At 38.8% G+C, this 27602-nt stretch overlaps 1 protein-coding gene across 1 annotated transcript in view; it reads right to left on the bottom strand.

Moving 5' to 3' along the window:
* Positions 1-14255: 14255 nt before the first annotated feature.
* The window catches only part of GUCY2F (guanylate cyclase 2F, retinal), a 133863-nt gene continuing 120516 nt past the window's right edge, over positions 14256-27602 (bottom strand). The window contains exons 15-19 of the mRNA XM_007534369.2: positions 26293-26391; positions 23158-23252; positions 16453-16541; positions 16277-16365; positions 14256-14953 (exon numbers count right to left, since the gene is read on the bottom strand). Coding sequence (XP_007534431.2) covers positions 16278-16365; positions 16453-16541; positions 23158-23252; positions 26293-26391 — 371 coding nt within the window. The 3' untranslated portion in view covers positions 14256-14953; position 16277. The remainder of the gene's footprint in view (positions 14954-16276; positions 16366-16452; positions 16542-23157; positions 23253-26292; positions 26392-27602) is intronic.

The raw sequence follows: 27602 nt of genomic DNA, 5'->3' as shown, positions 1-27602 counted from the left end.
ACAGTCTATCAGGATACAGTAGTCTTGGTTGAAAGCCTTTCCCATTGAGCACTCGATAGATAACTTGCCATTCTCTTCTGGCTTTTAGTGTTTGTGTGGAGAAATCTGCTGCTAACCTTATGGTTTTTCCTCAGTAGGTGACCTTTGGTTTTCCTCTTCCACCCTTCAGGATCCTTTCTTTATCCTTATTCCATTTCATTCTAAATATGATGTTTCTTGGGGTCTTTAATTCTGGGTTAATTCTGTTTGGGACCTCGGGGCTTGAACTTTTATGTCTTTTATGTTGTATAGACTAGGGAAGTTCTCATATATTATGTCCTGTAGAATGCTTTCTTCCCCACCCTCTCCTTCTTCCTCTGGTAGGTCTATAATGTGTATATTAATTCTTTTGAAGTCATCCCATATGTCTCTGTTGTTGTTTTCAGTATCTCTTAATCTCTTTTTGCGATCTCTTATTTCTTTCTTAGATTTCTCTAATTTGTCCTCAATCTTGCTAATTTTGTTTTCTGCCTCATTTATTCTATTCTCTCTCCCCTCTCTTGTTTTCTATAGCTCAGCTATTTTAATACCCTATTCTGATATGGTATTAGCTTGTTCAGCTAGTTGTGCTCTTAGCTCGGCTATTTCACCTTTGAACTCTCTACTTACCTCAAGGTAGTACTTTCTTTCAGAGTCTCATTTGTTGTTTCCCTGTTTCTGATAACAATTCTTTCAAACTCTTTCCTCACTCCTGTGACTAATTCCTCAGCTAGCATTTGGATGTTGATCTCATTCTTCTGTGTTTCTACCTTTGGGGGACTTTTAGCTATACTTTTGTTCTGATTCATTTCTCCAATGTTTTTCCTTGGTTTAACCATTCTTATAGTGTGTTATGAGGTCCTTCGTTCAATACTTTTCAGTCCACGGATGTCTCTTGCCTAGACTGACTTGTGTCTAAGTAAGATACTTAAAGAGTTCACAGTTGTGGAAATTAACAGTTGTTTCAATGTTATCTCAATCCCTGAGTTGAAGCACAATGCCTGTTAAAGCCTTTTTTTTCCCTGTAGGTTATGGAAAACTGAGGGCTTTTAAAATATAAGTAGGCTTCTTAGTTTAATCACTCACTCCTGACCAAGAGATAAAGCAGGGTGGATGAGAGATAGCACAGTGGTTATGCAAAAAGACTCCACACCCCAAGGACCCAAAGCTCCGGATTCAAGTCAGCTTGCTTCTCTGTCAAGCTCAGCAGCACTACTGGGCCCTGTGAGTTTCTAAATAATTCCTGTTTATAGTCTGTAGGCTCTGACGCAATTGTTCATCATGTTCTCATCAGGAAAGCAATGTGGAAAGGCTTCCACTATACAGCCCCACTGCTAGACCACAGGGGTGTAGATCTTCTCCTGAGGTTCCTGGTCATTTCTCTGCACCCCCCTCCCCGACCATGTCAGCACAAGGTCTCCCCCCTGCTGCTTCAGCCTCTGAAGGCAGTAGCAAATCGATACTCACAATTGCATTTAATGTATTTATTTATAAAATGGAAACACTGGGGAGTCAGAGTAGCACAGCAGGTTAAGCACAGGGGTTTCAAAGTGAAGGACTGGAGTAAGGATCCCAGTTCGAGCCCCCAGATCCCCACTTACAGGGGAGTCGCTTCACAAGCGATGAAATAAGTCTTCAGGTGTCTTTCTCCCTCTCTGTCTTTTCTTTAAAAAAAAAATGGAAACACTGACAAAACCATAAGATACCAGAGGTACAATTCTCACCACCAGATCTCCGTATCCCATCTCCTCCACTGATAGCTTTACTAATCTTTAACCTCATGGGAGTATGGACCCAGAGCCATTATGGGGGTTCAGAAGGTGGAAGGGCTGGCTTCTGTACTTGCTTCCCCACTGAAAATGGGAGTTGACAGGTCAATCCATACTCCCAGCCTGTCCCTCTCTTTCCCTAATGGGTCAGGGCTTTGAGGAAGCGGAGCTCCAGGTCACATTGTTGGGGTCATTTGTCCAGGGAAGTCTGGTTGGCAACATGGTAGCATCTGGAATCTGGTGGCTGAAAAAGAGTTAACATACAAAGCCATACACATTGTGTATTAATAATGAACTCAGAGGCTGGAATATTGCAGATGAAGATTTGGGGTCTCCATTTTGGAAATAGCTAGTAGGTCTATTTTAGGTAAATTCAGCAATATTTTTGTTGGTGAAACAGACTGGAGGTGGTTCCTCAACTGGAAAACTGCCAGACTGTTATCAGCCACTCAGGAGTAGATATGGGCTTTAGCCCCAGGAATCTCTCCTTAGGCTCCTCTCTTTCCACAAGCCACACATGTTTTAACTCACCGGTGACTTGGTGGGTTCCCAAAGTAGTTCTAGTCCTGTGCTGTTGCAGTCCCAGGTGGTCTCCTTTAATATTCCTAGTTGACTCTGGGGTTTTTTATTTGAAGATATATTATGGAGGTTTGGGGACTCCATACCACAAAACAAATACTGCAGTAGTACAATAAAAGGCAGATATAAGAAGCATCGGATAGTATGGCTCAACTCCTTTTTCCTCCATCAGGATACTAAAGATGGCATCTCCTAGAATCAATCCAAGAGATACATAATAAACACGAGATTGTTTCTAGTCTTTCTACCAGGCTTGCTGCCCCCTCCCCATTTCTGCCATATATATTACAGAGAGAAGTTGAGAGAGCAGATGGAGATAGAGAAGGCAAAAGAAAGAAAGATAGACACCTGATGACCTGCTGCAGCACTCAGTACCCATCCTCCCTCTCTCTTCCTCCAGGTGGGAAGTGGGTCTCAAACTGAATTTTTGCACCTGGTAATGTATGCATTTGACCAAGTGTGCTGCCACCCACTTCGGTTGCTTTTTCTCTTCATAGCCACCATAGATTTTGCTAAAATTCAGTATTTGTTTCTAATTCTTATGGGAAACCCTAGTCTACAAATTGGATTAAGAAGAAATTAAGTTAATTACAAAAGAGGTGAAACTGAGTGATTCTCGTTATCCATCTTTCAGTATCTCAAGGAAAAGTTGAATTTTTTTTATCAGATTATTGCATTTCCAACCTCTCCCTACTTTGTTTGGTATAATTGATCTTTGACCTTTTGTCATGCAGAACGAAGGAAGAGAAGTAAGGGAAACACACACACACACACACACACACACACACACACACACACACACACAAAGGCAAGGAGAAGGGGTTTAGGCTGCATTGAAAGGAAATACATAATAAAGTGCTTAGAGAGAGGGAAATATGGAGAGATCATTGTTCAGCTTGAAGGCTCAGGAAAATTTGGTGCAGGAATAAGGAATTTAAAGAGAAGACACTGGGAACCTATTGAATGTGACAGCAAAAAGGGGGGAGGGAGGGAGGGAGGGAGGGAGGGATGGAGGGAGAGAGAGAGAGAGAAAGAAGCATGAGTTGTTCTGGATCCTTTTCATGTTTTTTGAGTAGTACAATTATATAAAGTATTTTGAAATCAATTTTGGCTGCTAGACCATGTGCTTCACCAAGACACAAGCCTAACGCTGGTTATCAAGGGTCCTATATTCCATACAAGTTTCATTAATTTCATAAATGCATATTTCTGAAGTTCAATGTCTAGTCCCTATAGATACACAATAACACTTAATAACGTATCTGACAAATTGGTTTTTTCCCAATAGCTAACCATCAAATTTGTCCCTGAGGCTTGGTCTCTAGTGAAAAGCAGTCTGGTGGCAATAGCACTATCCCTCATCCCTGACATTCATTTAGAAACACAAACTGAATCTTTTTAATATATAGGCTGTGTATTTGATATGCAGACTCTCTCAAAATCCTAGACCAAGTAGATTAGAAGCAACCAATAGCACAGCTATATACAAGATACTGGGTACTGTACAGCAAACTCTTAACAAAAGGACTTTTCAAAGTTAACCCAATTACCAAATAATGGGATGATAACATTAACTATTGATTGTCTTTTTGAACCCTAAGACAGCAGGAACTTCACATATCCACTATAGAGCCTCTACTTCCCCCAGTCCTAGAACCATTTTATAGGGCCCACTTTCCCGTATGCCTCTCCCAATCCATATCAAATAATATTGCATCTGCTGATCACAACCTAACCAACACAACGATGGCCACCTCAACATGCTTCACTTCAGACTGTGTCCAGAGACTTCAGGTGTGGAATGACAACCCTTCAGCTTCATTACTAGGGTGAGACCTTTCCTTTCATAATATACTCTAATTCCATCTCAGGTGGTTCACTTTCTAACAAAGTCCCAAAACCTAGATATACACCAGTTTCTGTGAGAGAGAGCATATGTTCACACGTATCCATAAACTACTGCAAAATATATACCTAAAAGCTTCGTATGTTAACTCTCTTTTCAGTCACCAGGTTCCAGATGTCATCAGGATGCCGGTCAGGCTTCCCTGGACTGAAGACCCCACCAATGTGTCCTGGAGCTCCGCTTCCCCAGAGACACACTCTACTAGGGAAAGAGAGAGGCAGACTGGGAGTATGGACTGACCAGTCAACGCCCATGTTCAGCGGGGAAGCAATTACAGAAGCCAGACCTTCTACCTTCTGCAACCCACAATGACCCTGGGTCCATGCTCCCAGAGGGATAGAGAATGGGAAAGCTATCAGGAGAGGGGGTGGGATATGGAGATTGGGTGGTGGGAATTGTGTGGAATTGTACCCCCCTACCCTATGTTTTTGTTAATTAATCCTTTCTTAAATAAAAAAGAAAAAAAAGAAATGGAAATTTGGATCTTCTCCTGGTGTATTGACATCTGTTTTCTCTTCTTCTGTCCTCATGGCGTCCCTCTGAGGTATGTAGAACTAGGATATATATTTCTACAGTCATTTGCCAGCAAAAATTGGCAAAGACCACAAATCCTTGGGCTTCTAATCTCAATCCTCCTTGAAACCCTCCTCAGAGAATCCAGCAATGGATTGCCTGTGGTCCAAAGGATCAGTTGATACAGGAAACACTTGAGAGCAGATAAGGACCACGTTAACTGTCCATTCATCTAAGTTTTCTGTGCCAGGTCTCCATATTAAGCCAGATCAACAAAGCAATTTACCTGAACCACAATAACTTAACTTTCTGAGTAAAAAAGACTCCTATGTGCTTAGTATTTGACATTTTTAACCTTCTTTAAAAAAAGAAAGTGAAGCTATTTCCATTTGAGGATTATGTCAATGTTTCTTGCAGAATCACACTGCATTATATTATACACTATTATACAATGATTTACTTGACAAATCCCTCCTAGAATACAGTGGCAGGATAACTAATCAATATAGTAAGATAAACACATATGTACTTTTCCTACTTGATAAAGAACCACACAATTTAATTGCATTGTTTCCTTCCTTTTCTTTTTTATCTTAACCTCCAAGAAACCCAAAGCAAAATTTAGGAATAGTCAGATACAATGATTTATCATAGGGCCTCTATTTCTGCTTCTTATAATGTGTTACTCATTTTAATTTCAATTGGCCTATTTTTGGTATTCTTAAAATTTAAAAACAAAACAAAAACAAAAAAATTAAAACATGTCTATTTTATGGATACATATCAAGGAATTATAGAATATTCCCACAACAGAAGGCACCTTCCTTAAAAGACCACATATACAAACCCTCATACAATGTGAAAAATATCTGTCTCCTCATAAGATGATCTCTCAGCCTGTGTTTGAATACTACCAGTAACAAAGAACTCTTCCTTGCACTCTGCAGTGCCAATCTCCTCCATCACCCCAAGCCCTTTAGTTTGCACTTCTACTGGCTAAGTATTACAATTGCTAATGTTGGCTCCTCTAAATGTCTTAAGTGAGAATCATAGTAAACAATAACTGAATTGTTTTCAGTGCATGAATGCGGGAATGTTTCTGCGATTAAAGCTCAGTGACCTGCTTTTCAAACGTGAGGGCCCAGGTTTTAACCCTAACACTGCCTATGGTCAATCTCTCTATCTCTCCTCACTTTCTTCCTCTTCCTCTCTCTCTTGTAATCATATGACATAATGAATATTTCAAATAAAATTGCTGATTAATACCATATGACATTAGGGCCAGGAAAGTAGCTCAGCATATTAATGCATAGGACTTGCATAGTTGGGGAACTAGATTTGATCCCTGGAACCACCATAACCCTGAGGCGAATAGTGCTCTGGTCTTTCATGGATGTGTTTCCCTCATAAAACTAATAAATATTTTTAAATGTTTTAAATATTTTGTTTTTATTTATTGAATATAGACAGAGATGAGAGAGAATGGCCGAAATAGCAATGGAAATGGAAAGAAAAATAGAGAGAACTGAAACCTTTGCTTCACTACTCATAAATCTTTTCTCCTGCAGATGAGGGTCAGGGGTATTAAGCATGGGTCCCTGTGCATGGCAATGTGTGTGCTAAATGAGGTGCACTACTGCCCAGACCCCCAAATATTTTTTTCCTTTTGTTGCCCTTTTTATTGTTGTAGTTATTATTGTTGTTGTTATTGATGTCATCATTATTGGATAGGACAGAGAGAAATGGAGAGAGGAAGGGAAGAAAGAGAGGGTGGGTGAAAGATAGACACCTGCAGACCTGCTTCACCATCTGTGAAGAGACTCCCCTGCATGTGGGGAACCTGGGGCTCGAACAGGGATCCTTATGTTGGGTCTTACGCTTCACGCCACGTGTGCTTAACCTGCTGCAATACCACCTGACTCCCCCCCCCCCTAAATATTTTTTTAAAACTCAAAAGTTAGTGACCATCAAGAAAAAACAGATGAGACTTCCTGGAGGTGTGTTTATGAAGTAGCTGCAATCAGACCTTTGCTCTCTTTGATACTATTGTACAAAACAAGAGATAGAATTGGACACATAATCTACAGCTAAAAAAAAAGCCACAGCCTCAGGTCAAGCCACCTTCCAGATACCAGGATGCAGACGATGACTTCACTTCAACTTCTCTGGGCAGATGACTTCACCAATGTGTCCTGGACCCTCTAGTCTCCAGAGCTCTGGTCCACTAGGAAAAGATAGAAACAGGCTCGAGGTATGGATCGATCTGTCAATGCCCATGCTCAGCAGAGAAGCACCTACAGAAGCCAGAACTCTTACCTTCTGTTCCCCATAAACAACCATGATCTATACTCCCAGCAGGGGAGAAGTGATAGGATGAAGATAAGAGGACTCTGCACTCCAGCTCCATCAGCACCCAGAGAGAGAGAAGGAAAAGGAGAGGGATACATGGAAGTAGTTATGATGTCATGAGTGGCTTAGAGGAAAAAAGAGGAGTGAATCAGAAAAAGAAGGGGTAACTATGTATAAATGTGGACAGATAGTTGTAGAGAAGATGGTCGGCCCATGTCTAAAACTTTAGGGGAACTGTGGTGGATTGCAGTGGGGAGAGTAGAGATTCAGAACTCTGGTGGTGGGAATAGTGTTCACTCAAACCCATTTTGACATGTAATTCCATAAGATAAAGATATAAAAATATAAATAAAAATAGATTGAACTAAGGACTTAATGAAAATGAAACAATTTATCACTTTGAGATTTTATAAGGTGGATATAAACACATTTTTATTGCTAAATGTAGTGAGTTATTTATGTATTTTGGTAATTAGTCTTTTTGTCTGATGTATGGCACGTAAAAGTCTTCTCCCATTCCATAGGGAGTCTTTCTGTTTCAGTGATGATTCATTTTGCTGTGCAGGTTTTAGAGGACATGGACAGAATATTCCAAATAATAGATCTAGAGGATTGTTGAAAGAACTTGTGAAAAAATGCTGGGGCGGGGTGGTCATTCACCTGTTTGGGCACACATGTTACAATGAACAAGGAACTGGGTTCAAGCACACGGTCCCCACCTGCAGGGGTAAAGCTTCACAAGTGTTGAAGCACTGCTGCAGGTGTCTCTCTGTCTCTCTATCCCCACCCCCTTTATCTCAACTTTTGGCTGTATCAAATAAATAAGATAACAGAAAAATTTAAGAGGCCTGAGAATTAGTATAGTGGGTTAATTAAGCATACATGGCGTGAAGCACAAGGACCGGAGTAAAGATCCTGGTTCGAGCCACCGGCTCTTCACCTGCAGAAAGGTCGTTTCACAAGAAATGAAGCAGGTCTACATGTGTCTATCTTTCTCTCCCCCTCTGTGTCTTCCTCTCTTCTCTCAGTTTCTCTGTTCTATCCAATAACAACAACAGCAATGGCAACAATAACAACAAGGGCAACACAAATAAGAAAAATGGCCTCCAGGAGCAGTGGATTCGTAGTGCAGGTGCTGACCCCCGGCGATAACCTTGGAGGCAAGAAAAAAATACATTAAAAAGGAAAAGAAATGATTCTCAGTTTCTAGACAAATAAATTCAAACAAAGATAACTCTGAGATACCATTTTACACCTGTGAGAATGTCACATATTAGAAAAGACAGAGGGAGTGGGGCATTAATGCAGTGGGTTAAGCGCACGTGGCACTAAGTGCAAGGATTGGCATAAGGATCCCAGTTGGAGCCCTCGGTTCCCCACCTGCAGGGGAGTCACTTCACAAGCGGTGAAGCAGGTCTGCACATGTTTATCTTTCTCTCCCCCTCTCTGTCTTCCTCTCCGCTCTTCATTTCTCTCTGTCCTATCCAACACTGACATCAATAACAACAACAATAAAACAACAAGGGCAACAAAAAGGGAATAAATAAATAAATGAATAAATAAATATTAAAAAGAAAAGACAGAAACACCATTAGAGAGGCTGTGAAGAGGGGGTAATGAACTCTTCTACCCTGCTAGTGAGAGTGTAAATTGGTTCAACCCCTGTGAAAAACAGTTTGGAGACTCATCACAAAGCTAGAAATGGACCTACCCTATGACTCAGCAATTCCTATCCTGGGGTCTTATCCAAAGAAAACAAAGAGTTGTACATATATCTATATTCACAGAAGGATAATTTTTAACAAAAAAATTTTGGAATAACCCAAGTGTCCAATAACAAATGAGTGGTTAAGAAAGTTTTAATATGTATACACAATGAAATACTTTATAGCTGTCAAAATGATAGAGTCATATCCTTTGCCCAAACCTGGATGGAACTTGGAAGAATCATGTTAAGTGAGATAAGACATAAAGAGACAAAGAAAGAGAGAGAAAAAAAGGACCAATGGATAATCTCACGCATAGAATATAAGAGGCAAGGACAGAAAGGAAAAACACAAAACTTGGACTGGGTGTAGTGTATTGCACCAAAACAAAAGATTCTCGGGCAGGAGGGGGGACAGGGAGGGGTGGAGTGGTTTGGGAGATCCTGCTGCATGATAATGGAAAAGGATGATGGAGGGAGTGTTTTGCATACACTTATCACAGGGAGATGATGAGTTGTACCCATCTGTCAAGACAACTGTAAATCATTAGCCATTTCCCAATAAATTGATAACACAAATGTATTTCAGATTTAGAGCAGTTTATTTAATCTTAATTTAATCAAAACAACATATAAAACATACATTTTTTAACAGTGTCGATCATACAGAGAGGAAAAAGTGATAAAAATGATAGGATATGGATGGAAATACAGAAAAAATTAAGAAAAAAGGAAAATTGGTAAAAATACACGAAGGAAACAAACATACATTTATCCATCAAATACTTATTAAGTGCCTTTCATATGTCAGGCACTATATGGAGTACAAAGGTTCATCAAACATGGTTCCTGCCTTCAGGAAGCTTTTCACATTATTTCTCTAGATAAAAGTATATTGTAGACAAGATAAGTACATAAACGCCTATAAAATGTAACATCACATACCTATTAAAATAGTATAGATAAAATTATTAGTGGTATTAATTCATAAATAGGCACATATCTCTATACAGAGCAAGGAAAGGCTTATGGAAGAAGTAATATCTAACTGTATTCTGAAAGGTGGGTAGAATTTATACATGTGTTGGTGGGAGGCAGGATAGGAATTTTATGTACAGGCAAAAGCAAGAACAAAGGTATGGAATAAAAAATGATAAAGGGAAAAAGAAAGTAGTAGATTTAGGCTAGAGCATAATCTGTGAGGAAGATGATCAGAAAAACTAGATCAGAGTCTAACTAAGGAAGATATAAAAATAGGGAAACATTTACATGTTTGGAACAGGAAAACTATAAGATCTGAACTGTAAAAGGCAGAAAAGATTAATGTGATCTGAAGAGGAACCAGAGAATCAAGATCTGAACTATAATCCCAGAAAATCACCTGAAATAAAGACAAAAATATACACAGAGAGGGATAAAACTACTTATCTGGGTGTAATGTCACTATCTTATGACACACTTTTGAAATCACTAAATAGTAAACCACTCACTATTATAACTAAAAACCACTAAAGCTACATTGCATTTCTGAATTACAGGCCTAGATGGGGCATATCTCATGTTAGTGCTTATCCTTTGGGATCAGTTACTAAGTCAATCAAAATCAGACCAATTGGTTAAGTTCTATAGACTCTCAGCCATCACAACAAATTTATTATAAAACTAAATTATTCTTAAAGCAGTTGATATCTAAAAGAATAAGCATGCCTTGCTCCTTAACCATACTAAAAGTGTTTTCATTAAGTTAAAATACTACCATTTACAAAAAACCTAGTTGAATCAAATAGTCCCTAAGAGTACTTCAAGCTTGGACAGTTGCTTCTCCTTTGATCTTTCATACCAAGAAGGAATAGTCTCTCATGCTGTGGTCATAAGAAGTTTGCCTGGAAATGCCATTTATGATTCAACTAACCATGTAGTATCTGTAGCCAGTAGTGGATGGACAAAGTGTCTCTCTAGTCATTCCATATTCATTAGGTGTACAACTGTAACTATAACTCAAAAGATATGGTTCTGGATTAAAGAGATAGTGTCATTGACAGTAGTTAGAAATAGTTTTTATCTTGCTTCAAAAATAAAACTAGGATGAATAAAGTCAGGACTAAAATATTAGATTAAAAGTCACAATGAATGAACCATTTTATTTTAATTTGAAAACTCGGATCAGTTCTGATTTTCTCACTGTGTATTGGAGCTCTCATTTAGCTGATGGGCACAGTGAAAGGGTGACAGATAATTCTATTGCATGAGTTTCCTCTACTTTATTGGGCTAGAATCAGCCAGTAGAATGGAAAATGTTCCAGATTAAGTCAACCAACTTTGGCTGAAGAAATTAGAATTAAATGGTTCATTCACTGAGACTTTTAATCTAATTTTCAGTCATGACTTTATTTAACTTATTTTTTTAAGTTACATCCAATTGGCTGATATTACATAAATGTGACCACCCAGTGCATGAATTAGTACTATTTGTTTGTTTGCCACCTTTTACTCCTTGAAAGTTGAATCCATTTGGATTAAGGATAAGAATGTTATGAGATAGGTAGCTAGGTAATAATTTTGTTTATAGTAAGAAAAGGCAGGCAGAATGGGAGCCCTTGGAACAATACATTTTTGGTAGAGTAGCTTTATATAGCAAATAAGTTTCAGCCTTCTGATAAGGTAACCATTTGCTATTTCCTCCACTTATTTATAACAAATGAAATAGGGAACAAGTGGATCACTGAAAGCTGCCCACAATCTAAACGAATTCCTTTTCTACCACTGAAAATATTACATAACACTGACAGCAGTACAATGGGTTATTCTGAGAATCAACCAAATTCAAGTAGTCTTTATCTGGATAAATAAGATAATAAGATGCAATGAACTATAAAGTGAGCCCAAAAGTGAAGTATAAAACAAAATAAAGGACCTAGTGGAATTCTGAGACATTTTGTTTATTTTGTGTCTTCCTCTATTTTCTAAAATAAATATATGTTTTACATGAAATCAGTAAGGTAAACATCTAAAGGAGGTGGGAAATCCCCCATAGAATGGTCACTTTGTTAAATTATATTTGTACAGTAAAACCTACAGTAAACAGAACTCAACTTGTGGCTCATTAGTAGCTGGCCTTCAGAAGTACAATAATCCATTTTGATAAGAGGAAAATCACAAATAAATAATCAGATATAAGGGGTGTAGTGGAATTAATTTAAATCTCTAAAAATATGGTTTAAATTGTTTTCTTGTATTATGTGTGCTTAACCCAGTGTTCCAACACCTGGCTCCCTAAATTGTTTTCTTAATGTCTTGTTTTGTATAAGGAATATAAGCTACTAAGGGAAACATCTGTGGAAAAAGTCATTTTGTTCCCTCTTAACCACCAACTCAAGTCACTGTAGAAGAAGCAAAAGACATATAAGAAAGGTAAGTGACTGTATATAAAAATCAGGCTATGCTTCACTTAATAAATCAAATGATACCTGAGAGTAGAAAGTGTTTTTCCTCTCTACACATAATTAAAATGTTAAGGCAAATTGAAGATAGTTTTGATTAATGTGAAAGCCATTAATGACAAAAAAAATATCCCCAAAAGGATGGAATGGTTTTAGATAGAGGGTCATGATAGAATAATGAAAATAAATACAACAAGGTTAATAGGTTAGACAGAAGAGGTTTGCATGATATTGTGGATCAGTGAAATGTCAAAGAAGGCAGTAAGGGATGAGATAAGTTATAAAACCAGGGATCACCCTTAGTTGGTCTTGCTTTAAACAAACAAACAAACAAACAAAAAGCATGATTTGAGCTTCTTTCCTTATTTCCTTATTTTGGAGGCCCAGCCCTAGGACTATAGTCCCTGAAGCTAAAGGACCAGCCTATACCTGGGAAAATCTTGATCCATGGAGCTTATAACTGCTGTCCCATTCTTCAGTGATACTTCCAATGTCCTACTCATTTCCATACTAGAGGGCAGTGCTACCACTTCAAGGATAAGTAGAATCCTAGTTGGGGCTGGTGCATTTCTTTGCCAGTCTCTAGAAGCTGTACAAGCTCAAATTTGTTTTATTTTGTTAGAGAGACAAGGAGGGAGGGAGGGAGGGAGGGAGAGAGAGAGAGAGAGAGAGAGAGAGAGACCACAACACCAAAGCTTCCTTCAGTGTGCTAGGAGCTGGGCTTTAATTTGGAACTCATACTTGGAAAAAATTAAATTTGTATTGATACTTTGCCATGAGTAGAGAATGATATTATTTTTCCGTCTCCTCTGCCACAGCTAGAAGAATAAAAAGAGAAAATCAGCTCAAAAGAGATTGAATGGCAACTTTAGCCTTTCCTTCATCCTCTTGAAGAATTTTAGAATAGTATTAGATAGACCACCTGGGGCTGAGATAAATTAGCTTTTATGAAGAGGTAAGTAGGAGGAGAAAACACTGGGCAGAGCTTTTGACTCAGCACTCATATTCAGGGTGAGCTGATGATGCTGGAAAAATTAAATGCTAGTGAGAAGTGTATCAAATTATACCTTAGGCATTTCTTGCTTTAAATAGGTTCCCATTAAAAGAATTGATACTTTAATAGCTGATATGTTTGGGATAAGATGTTTTAATAAACAGATTATTTTTACAATAAAAGGGAGAAAAGCTTGCTTAACTATTCTAACCATGCTTATGGATTAAGCCTTCTTGTTTTGGTCCATGTGATAAGTCACTCCTTGAAAGCAGAATCTGGGGGTGGTGCACCTTGTTGAGTGCACATGTTATAATGTGCAAGGACCCAGGTTTGAGCCCCACATTCCCCACCTGCAGGGAAAAAACTTTGTAAGTGGTGATGCAGTGTTGCTGATGTCTCTCTTCCTCTATCGCCCCTTCCCTCTCGATTTCTGATTGTCCCTATACAATAAATAAGTAAAGATGATAAAATGCTTTTTTTTTTTAAAAGAAGAGGGTAAAATCTGTAAACTAAATGCATGAATTAAAAAAGAATGTTCAAAGTTTTTTTTTTTTTGGTTTAGTGATACTTGAAGAATAAGTTGGGGGGCTTGGTGGTGGCACACCTGGTTGTGGTTGACCACATATGTTATTATGTTCCGGGGCCTGGGTTTGAGACCCCGGTCCCCACCTGCAGGGGGAAATTTTTGCAAGTGGTAGAGCAGTGCTACAAATGCTGTCACTCTTCCTCTCTATCACCCCCTTTCCTCTCAATGTCTGGCTGTCTCTATACAATGAATAAATAAGGATAATTAAAAACAAGAGAATAGTGTTGACAGAGAGAGAGGGGGACGATACGCGATACAAAAAGGTAAAGAAATGTCTCCATTCAATCTTCAACATCTGTATTTTACCAGAAAAATCATATATATATATACCATCATGACCAGAACATGATCCTGAGACCCTGAGACCCAGTGAGATATTCACCATGCAAAGACTACTCAGTTTTCCTTACTGAGACCTTTATTGTCCTTACTCAGGAAAAAGAGACGATGACAATTTTGTGAAGAAGTTGAATGATAAGCAGTAAGAAAACAAATGAACTTCTTAGCCTTCAAGTTCCTCAAACAACACAATTAACCATACTCTTCTCCTTCCCCTTATTCCCTATGCATTCCAACTAAAAGAGGTGACAGTAGACAGGGATTCAAGATGAATATTTTTCTGGAAGATTTTTCCCCTTGTCACTAATCTCGTAGTAATTGAGTTATACATTATACTCATTAAATACTTTTTCTAGACATTCAAACTAAATGAAAAGGAAAACAAAGAATCTCTTATTTTTCTTTCTATGAAAATAGAGAACTTCTTTTCTTGGTCCAAGTTGGGTCTACTATTTTGAAATCACTAAACTTGGAGCCAGTATTCTGCTCTTCCTTCCTTAGGGTTCACATTCATTACAATTTACTTTCAAATGGACTTTTGGGTGATAGTTTTGTGATGAGCAAAGCTTGTTTGAGAAACATTTCAAGGATTCCCTTATCCTTGAATTGGGTTTGAGGAATGCTGGAAATTAGTCATCTTCAGAGGTTTAGCCATAACACAGATTTCTTGCTTAGGCAGGACAAATTGTTGAGCTGGTGCAAGCTTTTTCATTGACTCACCAAGAGATGATTCCCAGTCTTAGAGCACATTGGTCCTGGGTGGAAGACAGAAAAAAGAGTAAGAATATCTTCTCCATCCTGGATCTATCACATGATTTAAAAAGGAATTACTCCAAACCCTGCAACTGTATTCTACTTTGTATACAAACTGTAAATTTTCAAACTCTTCCTGAATCAGTGAACAAATAGACCACTATATTTGTTAGGCATAAGGATCCTGGTTCGAGCCCTGGCTCCCCACCTACAGGGGAGTCGCTTCACTAGTGGTGAAGCAGGTCTGCAGGTGTCTATCTTTCTCTTCCCATTTCTGTCTTCCCCCTCTTCTCTCCATTTCTCTCTGTCCTATCCAACAACAATGACAACAATAATAACTACAACAATAAAACAACAAGGGCAACAAAAGGGAATAAATAAATAAATAAAATAAATATTTTTAAAAAGAGTAATAGAGAACTTGAAAAGTCAATAAAGCTAGTGGGAGATTAGCAAGTTTGTGCATGTCCTTCATAGTCACCGCTAGAATCATTATTTTGAAAAAATATATACTGAAAAACAAGGCTATAGGAGTTTGTAGAGATGTCCTAATGTTAATTTTAAAATCTTATTATTTTACGGACATACAGAGGGATGTGGGGGTTAGGGTCACAGTCTTATTGAAAGAGAGAATTTAAAAAGCAGGAAAAAGAAGAGAAGAAATACTGGGAAGAGTCTGAGAAAGCATAGGAGTCCTCAGAGATAAATACATAGTGAGAAATCTTAGCAACTGGGCTCTTGTTGCTGCTAAGGAATCATATCATTATAGTAGATTTTATCATTACACACAGTGGAAGGATTTCAAAAACCAGGCAGCCAAGGAGTAGTCAGTCTTATTTTGACTGACAATGCCAACCTCAAAGGGGATCAGGCAATGCCTCCTGAAGAAATGTTTAAGCATCCCTCCTAGTACAGTCTTGCAAATGGAAGCCAAGAAGTGAGGGAGGGGAGGGAAATATCACTGTGTTGCTTAAACAGATGTGTCTTGGAAGACCTGAGGTGCATCATCATGTGGTTCAGCTGCTCAGCAGTGGAAGACCTTCCTGATAACTGAGAGACAAACCCAGATTTGTTACCATTCAAATGTGTTATCAATGCAGGAGGCAAAAGGGCTTTCTCAGGCCAAGCTAGAAGACCCTCTTTGGGTAAAACTCTGCAAAAGGCCTCCTCACAAGAGTTTTGCACACCTTAGTGGAGCGTGGAAATTCATCAGCTGTATCATGCTCTGCCAAGGGAATGTAGACTGGATTTGGCACCTATGCCAAAGGGAGTCCCAGCTTTGAAAATGTGGCAAAATCGTGCACTCTTTTCCTGCTGGTCATTACCTTATGACTGATTTTTCTCAAGTTCTTTTTCTGCTTTCCGTCTTTTGAAGGCTGCAATATCCACAGGTTGCAGACCATGACCCATCTCCCTGAAGAGCAGGGGAGAGATAAGCATGGTTAACAAAAGGAGTATAACAAAGCTGGTGATAAGACATCTAAGTGTGAACTCCACTTACCCATCTTCGCCCACTGGTGGGGGCACAGGAAGGGGCTTTGTGAAGCCTTTCTTCCCAACCAGCCAGAAGGTCTCTTCTGTTCCTTTTCCCTTATTATAGAAAATATGAAACAACTTCAATATGTTAGAACCTATTTTCCTAAGGAAATTCTACTGGATGATGGGTTAAAACTGTTGAGTTTGGCTCAGAAATTGCCACTACTCTCCCCTTGTCACCACTTGCTAGTCTTCTTTCCTATAGGACTCATTATATATACCTGGGGCTTAAGCTAGCTCCATAACCTGTCATGAAAACTAAGTGAAAAGTCAACCCCATTTCAAGCTGTCATCCAGATGTTTTGTCTGCCTGCCATCACACAGCTTCATCTTTGGGAATGTGTGACTGTTTGGCTTCATAGTAACCAAACATCTGGATGCTCCACTGACGACTTTGTCATTTTTGCCCTGATCTTTTGGCAATAGGCAATCTATTGTCTTTACAATGTAGAGTACACACGTTTAGTTTCTTTCTTCCTTTTTTGAATATAATTTTTTATTTATAAAAAGGAAACACTGACAAAACCATAGGATAAGAGGGGTACAACTCCACACAATTCCTACCACCAGATCTCCGTATCCCATCCCCTCCCCTGATAGCTTTCCTATTATTTATACCTCTGGGAGTATGGACCCAAGGTCATTGTGGGATGCAGAAGGTTGAAAGTCTGGCTTCTGTAATTGCTTCCTCGCTGAACATGGACGTTGACTAACCCCACCTCCACCCCATACTCCAATGCCTGGTGGCTCTCAAAACACCCCAAAAGGGAATAGAAGAAAGCAGGTCATGTAATTTTTGGGGAAGAAAGTGGATTTTTTCATAGTAAATATAGTTCTCACCTAAATCCTAGTTCCTTCTCTACTGTTATGCACTAGGACCCGAAAGGTCACCACCCCACCCTCAGAGTCCTTTACTTTGGTGCAAAATGCTCCAAACCACGGATTGTAGAGAATGCAAATAAAGACAACAATGAGATGCCACTTCACTCCTTTGAGAACGTAAACTTGTTTTTAAAGGGATCCTGGATGCTTTTCTGCCTTTTCCCTCTCCCTGACAAGGAATTCCCACTGGTAGAAAGAGACCCAGGGAGGCCTTTACCCACAGCTCATTTAATTGCTTGTCAAGAACTATAGCTTTGAGAAGAAAAGAGAATGTAAACACAAGTTGATCACATGAAAGCCTGAGTAGTAACTTCAGAGGAGACAAAGTTTTCCAGTAAATCCTCTTTTCAACATATTTCTCCTCCTTTCAATTTACTTTTGCCTGTCCTCTCTTTACTCCAGTTCATAAGAAATGTGTTAACTTACATTGAGACAAGCGATAGGATGTGTTCCCATCCATTAATCTGAAATACGGATTCAGTTGGAGCAGATCTCATTTGTAAACACTCTGAATTGCTTAAATTGTCAATGTCCATGTTCAGCGGGGAAGCAATTACAGAAGCCAGACCTTCCACCTTCTGCAACCCACAAGGACCCTGGGTCCATGCTCCCAGAGGGATAGAGAATGGGAAAGCTATCAGGGGAGGGGGTGGGATATGGAGATTGGGTGGTGGGAATTGTGTGGAGTTGTACCCCTCCTACCCTATGGATTTGTTAATTTATCCTTTCTTAAATAAAAAATAAATTTAAAAAAAAAGGAATTCCAATTACATTTGCTGCTTTTAGGTAGCAAATGCTTTGTTCTCTGTTTTACATCATAGGAATGCCTTAACAATAATGACAACAACCATAATAGTTGTTATATTTAATTATAAAATACAAAAGCATTTTTGCAAATATTTGGTTGAAAACTCTGAACAAGTTCTCCATGAGACCTGATCTCTACTGAATAGCAACCAAATCACTCTAACCACCCAATAAGTGAACTGTTTAGAGTCACTTTGCTTTCAGAAGTGGGAGACTATTTGAAAATAAACTCACATCACTCATTCTTACATTTATACCACTCTTAATGGATAAGTGCTTAGAATGCAGAGATCACTCTGCCCTCAAGGAACTTACAGTACAATTAAATAAAAACAATTACCATACCGTGTATTGGGATCTAAATATACTAAGCACAACTATTCTGCCTACAAAGCTCTTTTGTTTCTTTCTTATTATCAAGTAGATTCTTTTGTAAGAACAGTTGCTCAGAACATAATGAGAATACTTTATTAGTTGGAACTCTCAAGCCTTGAGTACTTGGAAGACTCAGGGTATCATTAGACTTTACTTTGGTAAAATATAACCTTTAAACTGTAATTTGAGGACCCTAATTCCCATTTGAATTATATTTGACCATTTGTCTTGAGAGCTAGAGTTTATCAACACAGTATACCAATTCCCAAGGGAGTGTTATAGATGCCAGTATTGTTCAGGTATTTGAGTGAGTCCTGGGACACATTCAGATGTCAAAACTAATGGTTGCAAAAGATGATGGGAATGTTATAGACTCCAAAAAGCTCCCAAATCAGAGTATTCAGGGGAGCTCTAGGGGCTCTGAGTTTTTGGAGTGCATCCAGAATTCTTAGACTCCTAGGTCTGTTTACCCAGCCTACTTTCAAAATTCTGGTGAAGGGAGAGAGAGAGGAAAATAAGTATGGAACAACTAAATCCTAAAGCAAACTCTTTGGCTCAATACCAATCCTTAGGTAGTCCCAGAGACCACCACCCCTCCCTTTTGATGGTCCCTTTTAAGGCTCTTTGAAATTTCCTGTCTAACCTAATCTTCATACAACTCATGGAAGCAGGTTTAATATTAACCTCATTCTACAAGGGACAATGAGGAGAATAAAACACTCATCATTAAGCAGTTATAGATGAGACTTGAACCTAATGCTATTAGACTCCAAATGTCAAATATTCTTCCCTCCATGCTATCTAGCATTTCCAACACAATGGAGTCAGTGGGCTGGTCTAGAAGCCAAAAAAGCAACTACTGGGAATTTTATAGCTTATGATTAATGAGCTTACTGATAATAAAAGTTCAGAAAAGGCCTCTATATGAAGAAATAGATACATAGGGAGGATAAAGTTACTTGTCTAATGTCACATGCTCAGTTATTGGTTGGGCAAAAAATACAAACCAGCTCTTCTAATACTCATGTCTGTTTCTACAACCTACAGTTTCTGCTCTCTTGCTCTCTCTCTGTGTATGTGTGTGTGTGCATGCACGCATGTGTTTACATATATGCATTTGTATATGTATGTTAGAGTTTGGGGGAAGGATAAAAGAGGTTGAGGGAAAGCAAAGAATAAAAACTCAAACAGAACCACGGCTTAAGGTAGTCTAAGAAGTATTTTTAACAGCATAATTTAGAGACAAAGTCAGAAAGTGTCCATCTCTGAGAAGGACAACACAATCAGACCAAGAACATTTGGTCAACCCATCCTGGAACGTAGATCTATATAGAAAGCTCTAGGAAATACAGTCTATAAGCCTAGATATATGCCAAATTTCAGCAAGAAGACACAAACTTTTCATGAAAATTAACCTAACGGAACTCATGTAACAGAAGATATAATATGATGGCTTATTACTAGCCCATTAGGAGAGAACAACTGAAAAAGTAAAATGGGTCAGTTAAGCACTATAAATTGGTTGCTGGCATAACAAAATAAGCAGTTGCAGTGGGCAGTGGGACTCCCAGAGAAACTTGGCTTCTCATCTCCAAATGAGTTTTCACCCATGTAACGTCAACTCTTGCTATTTTTTGTCTATTTCTCGTTTCTTCCCCACCTACTTACTCACTTGCTCTATTTCCTCACCCAAATCAGTTGGAGTCTTTGATTCCAGGAAGGTAAACAATATAAAGTTTATCACTCTAGTGAAAGATATATAATGAGGATGGTGTTTACTACTAGAATAGTCTTTGACACAAGAGAAGAGGCTCTGATGAATTTCAAACATCAGTCAGTGGGAAGGAGAGAATGGCTTTAGTCATAAGCTTTGAAATCACACTTGGCTGAGTATCAAATGTGGTCTTTCTGATTCATGTAGTGGAGAAACACTTGGTTTGCAACAGTGCAGAATAGATGAGTGGTGGAAATGTCAAATCCAAATTTCTGTAGTGTCCTGATGATAGAGTCTTGTTGGGGATATATTGCATGATCCCAAGGCACCAAGGCATAACGAATCACTTATCCTCCCTTCCCCACCATGTAATGTCTTATCTCTCTTTTAATCCTCTTCCCTATAAGGTCTCTGGCACTCCAAAAGCCAAGGTCTGATTTGATTTTAGGGGAAGTCTCTCCCTGCTTGTTCTCCCAGCTTGCTCTAGCAGGTTTCTAAATTCCCTGGGGTAGAAGAAACCATGCAAAGAACTCTTTTTAAGTAGCCCTGGTTTTGTACCCAAAACACCCAAAGATGCGGTTATTCCTAACTAGAATTTGGGGGGGGGGGTAATAAAAACCATGGGGATGGCAGCATATTTTTTTCTTCCTTTTCAGTTTCAAAAGTGGCACCTCTTCAGCTTTTACATAAAGGAATCTGTACCCAGCAATACAGAAAAGAAAGTGCTTCAGGAAACCAAGCTGTCTTTGTCCTCTGCTGAGAAATCACAGAATATAGAGAAGGGTCACAAAAGCCCTGGATGACTTGATTCACTGCCAAAGTAATAGTCCCACCCCCATCATCTCACCCAGTTTTCTGTGGAGGTGGGAAAGTGACCTTTGTCCCTTTGTAAATCATTCAACCACATTCTGGAAGATATTAAGGATCTGTTGGAAGGGACAAACTAGGGCTAACCAGAAAAGGAAGTAATCAATTAGAATAATGCCTTCTACCCTTTAATTTTCAAAATCCTTTTCCAAGTAATGTTGACATTTTGGGGGGAAGTAACTACAATTAAGAAACAAATTACTTATCATTTCATATATAGTTTTATTTTGTACAAGAATAGTCAATTAAAAATAATTTTCATGTACAGTGACACTGCACATAAGGTTAGTCACCAGTTAGAAAGGTGAGGGCTTCTTAAGTTGTTTGTTACCTGATGCAATCGATTATGTAATGCTAAGCAAATTGCTTCACCTCTCTAGGCCTTGGTTCTTCATCTGAAAATAAAGGTATTAAATGATAAAATCACTACAATCTCTTAAAAATGTGGCAGCCACAAGTACTGGGGGGTCATTCAGAGGAAGATGAAAAAAATTAATGGAGATGGGAAAATAAAAGGAGAAGTATTCTAATCCTGAATCCCAGGTTAAGTGACAGACAGCCTTAGCAAAAAGGGTGCTATAATATATTCACCTTCCAGAGAACTGACTTTATTGTCCCTGGATCTTAGGGAAAGAGAAAGCTCTCTATAAACAGTGGGTTAATGGTGTGAATGAAAAAAAAAAAAAAACAGAAAAATGTTCCCTTAGCAGGTGAAAAGAAAATCCTAACTCCAGACTACCAGAGCTTATACCCAGCACTGTCAAACATTTAAATTTATGGACATTAAAAAATACAAAAAAGGGGGGGCTGGGTAATGGCAATCCTGGTAAAGAGCACATATTACCATACTAGAGGACCTGGGTTTGAGCTCCAGGTCCCCACCTTCATAGGGGAAACTTTATGAGCAGTGAAGTAGAGCTTCAGATCTTCTCTCTCTCTCTCTCTCTCCTTGCCTCCCTTACTTTCCTCCCTCCTACCACCCCTCCCTCCCATCTCAATTTTTCCCTGTTCTATCAAATAAATTTTTTTAAAAAGGAAAAAAGTAACCATCAAGAACAATGGATTCTGTGCAGGCACTGAACCCTAGTGCTAACTCTGGTGGGAAAAAAACACAAATAAGCATAATAGCTCATTGGAAAGTCAAACTCTTGAAAAGACATTAAGAGAGAGATGTCATTCACAGTCCACAAAATGAAAAAGAATTTTAATAGTCCATCTCACTATAGGTATATTCTATCTTATTTTATTGTCATCACTGGGGGCCTCCCCATTCCAGATCAACTTTTTTTTTGATAGGGCAGAGAGAAATTGAGGGGGTGGAGATATAGAGGGAGAGAGAAAGATAGACACCTGCAGACCTGCTTCACCACTTGGAAGCAATCCCCTGCAGTAGGGAACCAGGGGCTTGAACCAGAATTTTTGCATGGGTCCTTGCACTTTGTACTGCATGCACTTAACCGAGTTTGCCACAAGTGGGCCCCCAAGATCAACTTTTCTAGATAAAAAGAGATAGAGACACAGAAGCAGAGAGGAAAAGACACTACAGTACCAAAATTTCCCTCTAGTGTGGAGGAGGCTAGGCTGAGACCTAGGTCATGCATATGGCAAAGCAAGTAATCTTCCAGGTAAGCAATTTGGCCTACTCTGTATCCATATGCATATATAGACAGACAGACAGACAGACAGATAGATAGGTGATAGATAAATGTTAATGCAATTTAATTGGTAATTTAATAATGGTTTATAAGATTACAAATATAGTCCCTCACTGCACCCACCATCAAAGTTCTGCCTCGAGCCCCCTATCCCATAATTGTCATAGTTTGCACAAAATATGTAGCTATATGTTAAAGAGAAGACAGAAGTAAAGGGCATTATCTTTCAGAAATCACAAATGGGGATGAAATTTCTGTCCAAATCATAGCTCTGAGTCCCAGACGCCCAGACAAACTATTTTAGTAAACCATAAACTTTCCAGAGGCAGGTGTGTCCTGCTTTTTTTTTTTTTTTTGAAAAAAAATATACCTTGAGCTCTGTCCTTCCTCGAAGCTCCACTTCATAGCCCTCACTTAGAGTTTGAAGAATTGTCACAGTGCTGTGGCTGACATGAATGCGATAAGCTGCAAAAGAAAGAAAGAGATGTGGCTTTGGATTCTTTCAGGAAAAATCAATGAGAAACTATTAATGTAGTAAATACTACCATTTCTAAATGAACTCAAGGCCAGACAAAGACCCAGAGAGAGTGGTTTACTTAGGGTTTCAAAAGGGTGGTGGGGGTGGGGCAAGAGGCGCTTTTCCTCATCAGATCCAAGTAAGGCCTTAGTTGTAGCACCTATCAGCCTCTAGACACGTCTCAGATGAAAGCCTATGCCATAGAAAGGTGTTAATTTAACTTGAGATTTGAGAGGGAGAAACCAGCAACCACCACTGTGCTCTCAGCTGAAACTTAACCTCTTTTTAGAAAAATTAGGCTTCAGCAGCTTCTCTCACAGGACTGAACCCCCAAGTTTTACCTATTCTACCTAAGAGACAAAAGTATATCTTTGTATATGCATTCACAAAATGATTTTTCAATAACAATGTACTGAAAACATCAGTATTTAGGAGATATGTAATGTTGTATTCCTCAGACACAACTATCTTATAAAACAGCATTTTTCCCGATAAGATAAAATGGATAAAAACACAATACCCATAATAAATATCACAAGATCTCTTTCAACAGACATTCTGTGGAAAATGCACATTGTTAGCTGACCTTTCAGTGGGTGCATATAACTGTGTACACACACAGACGACACACAATTCTCCCACTAATGAGTCCAACCAGGGATAAAAACATAACTGAGGGAACTGTGGCTTTAATTTTTTTATTTATCCACTAAGCCAACTCCCAGACCACAATTTTTTTTAATTTATAATTGAAATTCAGCTCTTTGGTAAAGCATAGTCATTTGTAAACTGAAGGAAATCTTTGATATTCCAGAAAACTGTCATCCTATGAAGAAGACCTTGTCCAACTTTAGCTAGATAAGAAATCAAGCCTTGTTCTTCCACATTTGAGAGAGTACTGGTTTTAGAAAATGAGTTCAATCTAGGTAAGAAGATGTGATTAGAAGAAACTGAAAGAAATTTCTGCCTTGCCTACTCACAATGACGTATCTTCTTTTAACAGTTTGGTGTTGTTATTTGTCTGTTCCTTACTAATTAACATGGTCACTCAAAGCCACTGCTCGAAAAGGTCTGTCCCTTTCCTAGAAGGCACACACTCAGCTGGTGTGTCCCTAGGGAAACCTACACTTACCATTTCACTAGCATCTGGTAAAGGAGTCTTGTTTTAGAGCAATCCTACTGGTAGTGCCCACTTAGCTCAAAAGAAAGTGACAGATTGCTCATTGCAACCACCATCCAGTTGTCCTGCAAGGATAGTTAATCCAGGACAGGCGACTAATATTTGCATTTCAGAGTTAATAGTCTCAATTTGGCACAAAAAAGGTACTAATGAATTTATGTTTTTTGAAGAGACATCCTGTTTTCATATTCAGTATTAAGTTAGAGGAGACCTATTACAGATCTTCAGTCAGTTGTGGAACCTGATGCCATTATTTTGGTCATAGCCACTAGCTACCAGAAAGGCACACTATCTACTTCCTTTAGTGCAAAGACCACATGTGTGCGCTTCTTGATACCCCCTCACAATGCTTCCCTTGTATTGTCAGTGTGTAATACATACCTACTATGCATGATTCACTTCATTTTCTTCTTCTTAATTGATCACTGGATAAGGTGCTGCCTGAATCTGAACATTTTATTTTTGTCCTAAACTCTGTATTCCCAGTGTGAAGTCTGTGGAGTTTCCCTGGTGTGAACCAGAATACCATTTCAATCTTCTAACAATCTTACATCAGTCCAAAGTACTGTGCCAAATCTGTGCTGCAGTTCCATGATCAATTTCACATCCTCTTGGGTTGCAATTCAACAGCAAAGTCATATGCCTGCAGTTGTGCCTGGATCACTACTTCCATGGACTCAGCTATCTCTGGTGTTCGAAGACTTTCCCAGATGTCAGAAAATTTATTCTGACAACAGTTTCTAAGTTCCGTGATGCCTCCTTAATCATGACTGCAGAGGCTAGATTGACTAAGACTGAGCACATTGTGCAAGCCTATTTCTGCACATGAATGATGAGGAATAGGGTCAGACAGGGCACCACCCACTGTGATAAAGGCCACCATCCCATCAGGGACTGGCTTGAGTATATTGCTTAAGTTTGAGAAGAGCTTATCTTGCCTCATAGCTGCCAAAACCAGGCCACTAAGGGCTTAAATGCTTTTTTGAAAAAATATGAAAACTGTAGATAGGATGTTGTTCTCCATGGTTTTTTATAATATAAAAAATGTTTTGCTCAACCAAGATATAGGTAAAAGGCACATTGTAATGTTGACATTGCCTTAGCACTGACAGTAAATAACCAAAACAGAACTGTAGCAAAAAACAAGTGGCACACTAGTCTGTACAGTTTTGCTGTCAAAGGGAGTGGGAGGTACAAAAATTGTCCTTGATACCACACCTGTTTTGAAAGAATTGAAGGGTTTTACATGCAAACAAGTGGGCATTATTTGTTTCAGAATTTCAAGCTCCTTAGGTTTACATATTATTGCTAGCTAAATTCAAAGGATGTATTTGAGAGGCCAGAAGTCCTCAGAAGTACTAATGAGATAGACACTAGAACTAGAGCACCAGATAGTGGGAGTCTGCTGGATTTCCATGTCTCAAAAAAACTAGTTCAAAAACTAGAAATGTATGTTCCTTACCTATTTCCTTGTTCAACTCAACTTCCCCAAACCCCAGAAGTTGATGATTTTGTTCCTTTACCCAAAGTTTTTTTTTCTTCCCAGTTGTCTTGGTCAAATTGACTTATTTCTGTCGCTTAGCTACAGCTATATTTCTCCAAGAAGAAAGGTACATGTTCAATCCAATATCACCCCCTACTGGTTTATAATTAGGGACCCAAGAAAAATGAATGTTAAATCCATTTTTCTCTTAGATTATCTTTCATTTTTCTTTAAACCTTCAAGTAGCCCACCCTCTTCCCCTCCTCTTGAAGAACACTTTCCTGACACTAAGAGGTTACCATTCCATCCTTCTACTGCTACTCACGTAATCCTGTTGATTCCATCCGAGAAGCTGTATTCACAGTATCTCCAAACAAGCAGTATCTTGGCATCGTGAGGCCCACCACTCCTGCAACAACTGGCCCTAGAGAATAGCGGTGAGTTGGGATTGCAATTAATAGCTATGTATGCAACAGTTAGGGGCACTGATAAGGAAAGGAATGACACAGCATAAAAGGAATTAAGTTGCTACCAAATAGCACTGGGAATCATTGTGAAGGACATCATAATGAGTGAGAATTCTGCCCTATAGGATGGCAAATTTATAATAATGCAGACATTACTACTCTTCTGGTTGCTACCTTTGTTCCAAGTAGCAGTCATACCCATGATTCTTACATCTGTCAACGGGAACAAACAGGCATCAGCCCTGAACCAGAGGAGCATGGACAGGTACTCAGAATTCAAACATGCTTGTTTGGATTTAGGGTTGAACAGTGATGTCATAGATCTCATCACTTGTCTCCAAAATTTTGTCTATCAAAAAATTATTGTTCTGACAGCTGAAAAATCAGAAAATCAATTAGAGTTGACTAATAATAATCTGTGTTGGGGCTTTAAAGAGCATTATATAAATATATAAAGATTATTTTATACTTGTCCTTACAATTTTGGGGTTCTTACATTTTAATATTCATATCTATGTTTTATGGTATCTGTGTCAGTTCAGGGAGTAGACAGTATTTAAAAAGAGCTTCAGTAACCGTACTATGAAAACCAATTTTGGGGATATCTAGAAAGCTCCATAAGTTCACCTTTCTGATATCCATTATGCTTCTTTTTAAAAATATTTTATTTATTCATGAAGAATGATAGGCAGAGAGCACTATTCCAGCCTTTAGATTCATAATTAGTCAACAATTTGTTTTGCTTTATGTCTTAACTCTTTTTTCAGCCACCAGGTTCCAGATGCTACTGTGATGCCAACCGGACTTCCCTGGGCAGACAACCCCACCAACATGTCCTGGAGCTCCATTACCCCAGAGCCCCGCCCCACTAAGGAAACAGAGAGGCAGGCTAGGATTATGGATCAACCTGCCAATGCTCATGTTGCTCATGTTCATCAGGGAAGCAATTACAGAAGCCAGACCTTCCACCTTCTTCACCCCATAGTGACCCTGGGTCCATACTCCCAAAGGGATAAAGAATAGGAAAGCTATCAGGGGAGGGGGTAGTATATGGCTTTCTGGTGGCAGGAATTATGTGGAGTTGTACTCCTCTTATCCTATGGTTTTTGTCAGTGTTTCTTTTTATAAATAAAAATTATATATATATATATATATATATATATATATA

The sequence above is a fragment of the Erinaceus europaeus genome, chromosome X (genome assembly GCF_950295315.1).
Source record: "Erinaceus europaeus chromosome X, mEriEur2.1, whole genome shotgun sequence".
NCBI lineage: Eukaryota > Metazoa > Chordata > Mammalia > Eulipotyphla > Erinaceidae > Erinaceus > Erinaceus europaeus.
This window is presented reverse-complemented; position numbering and strand designations above follow the sequence as displayed.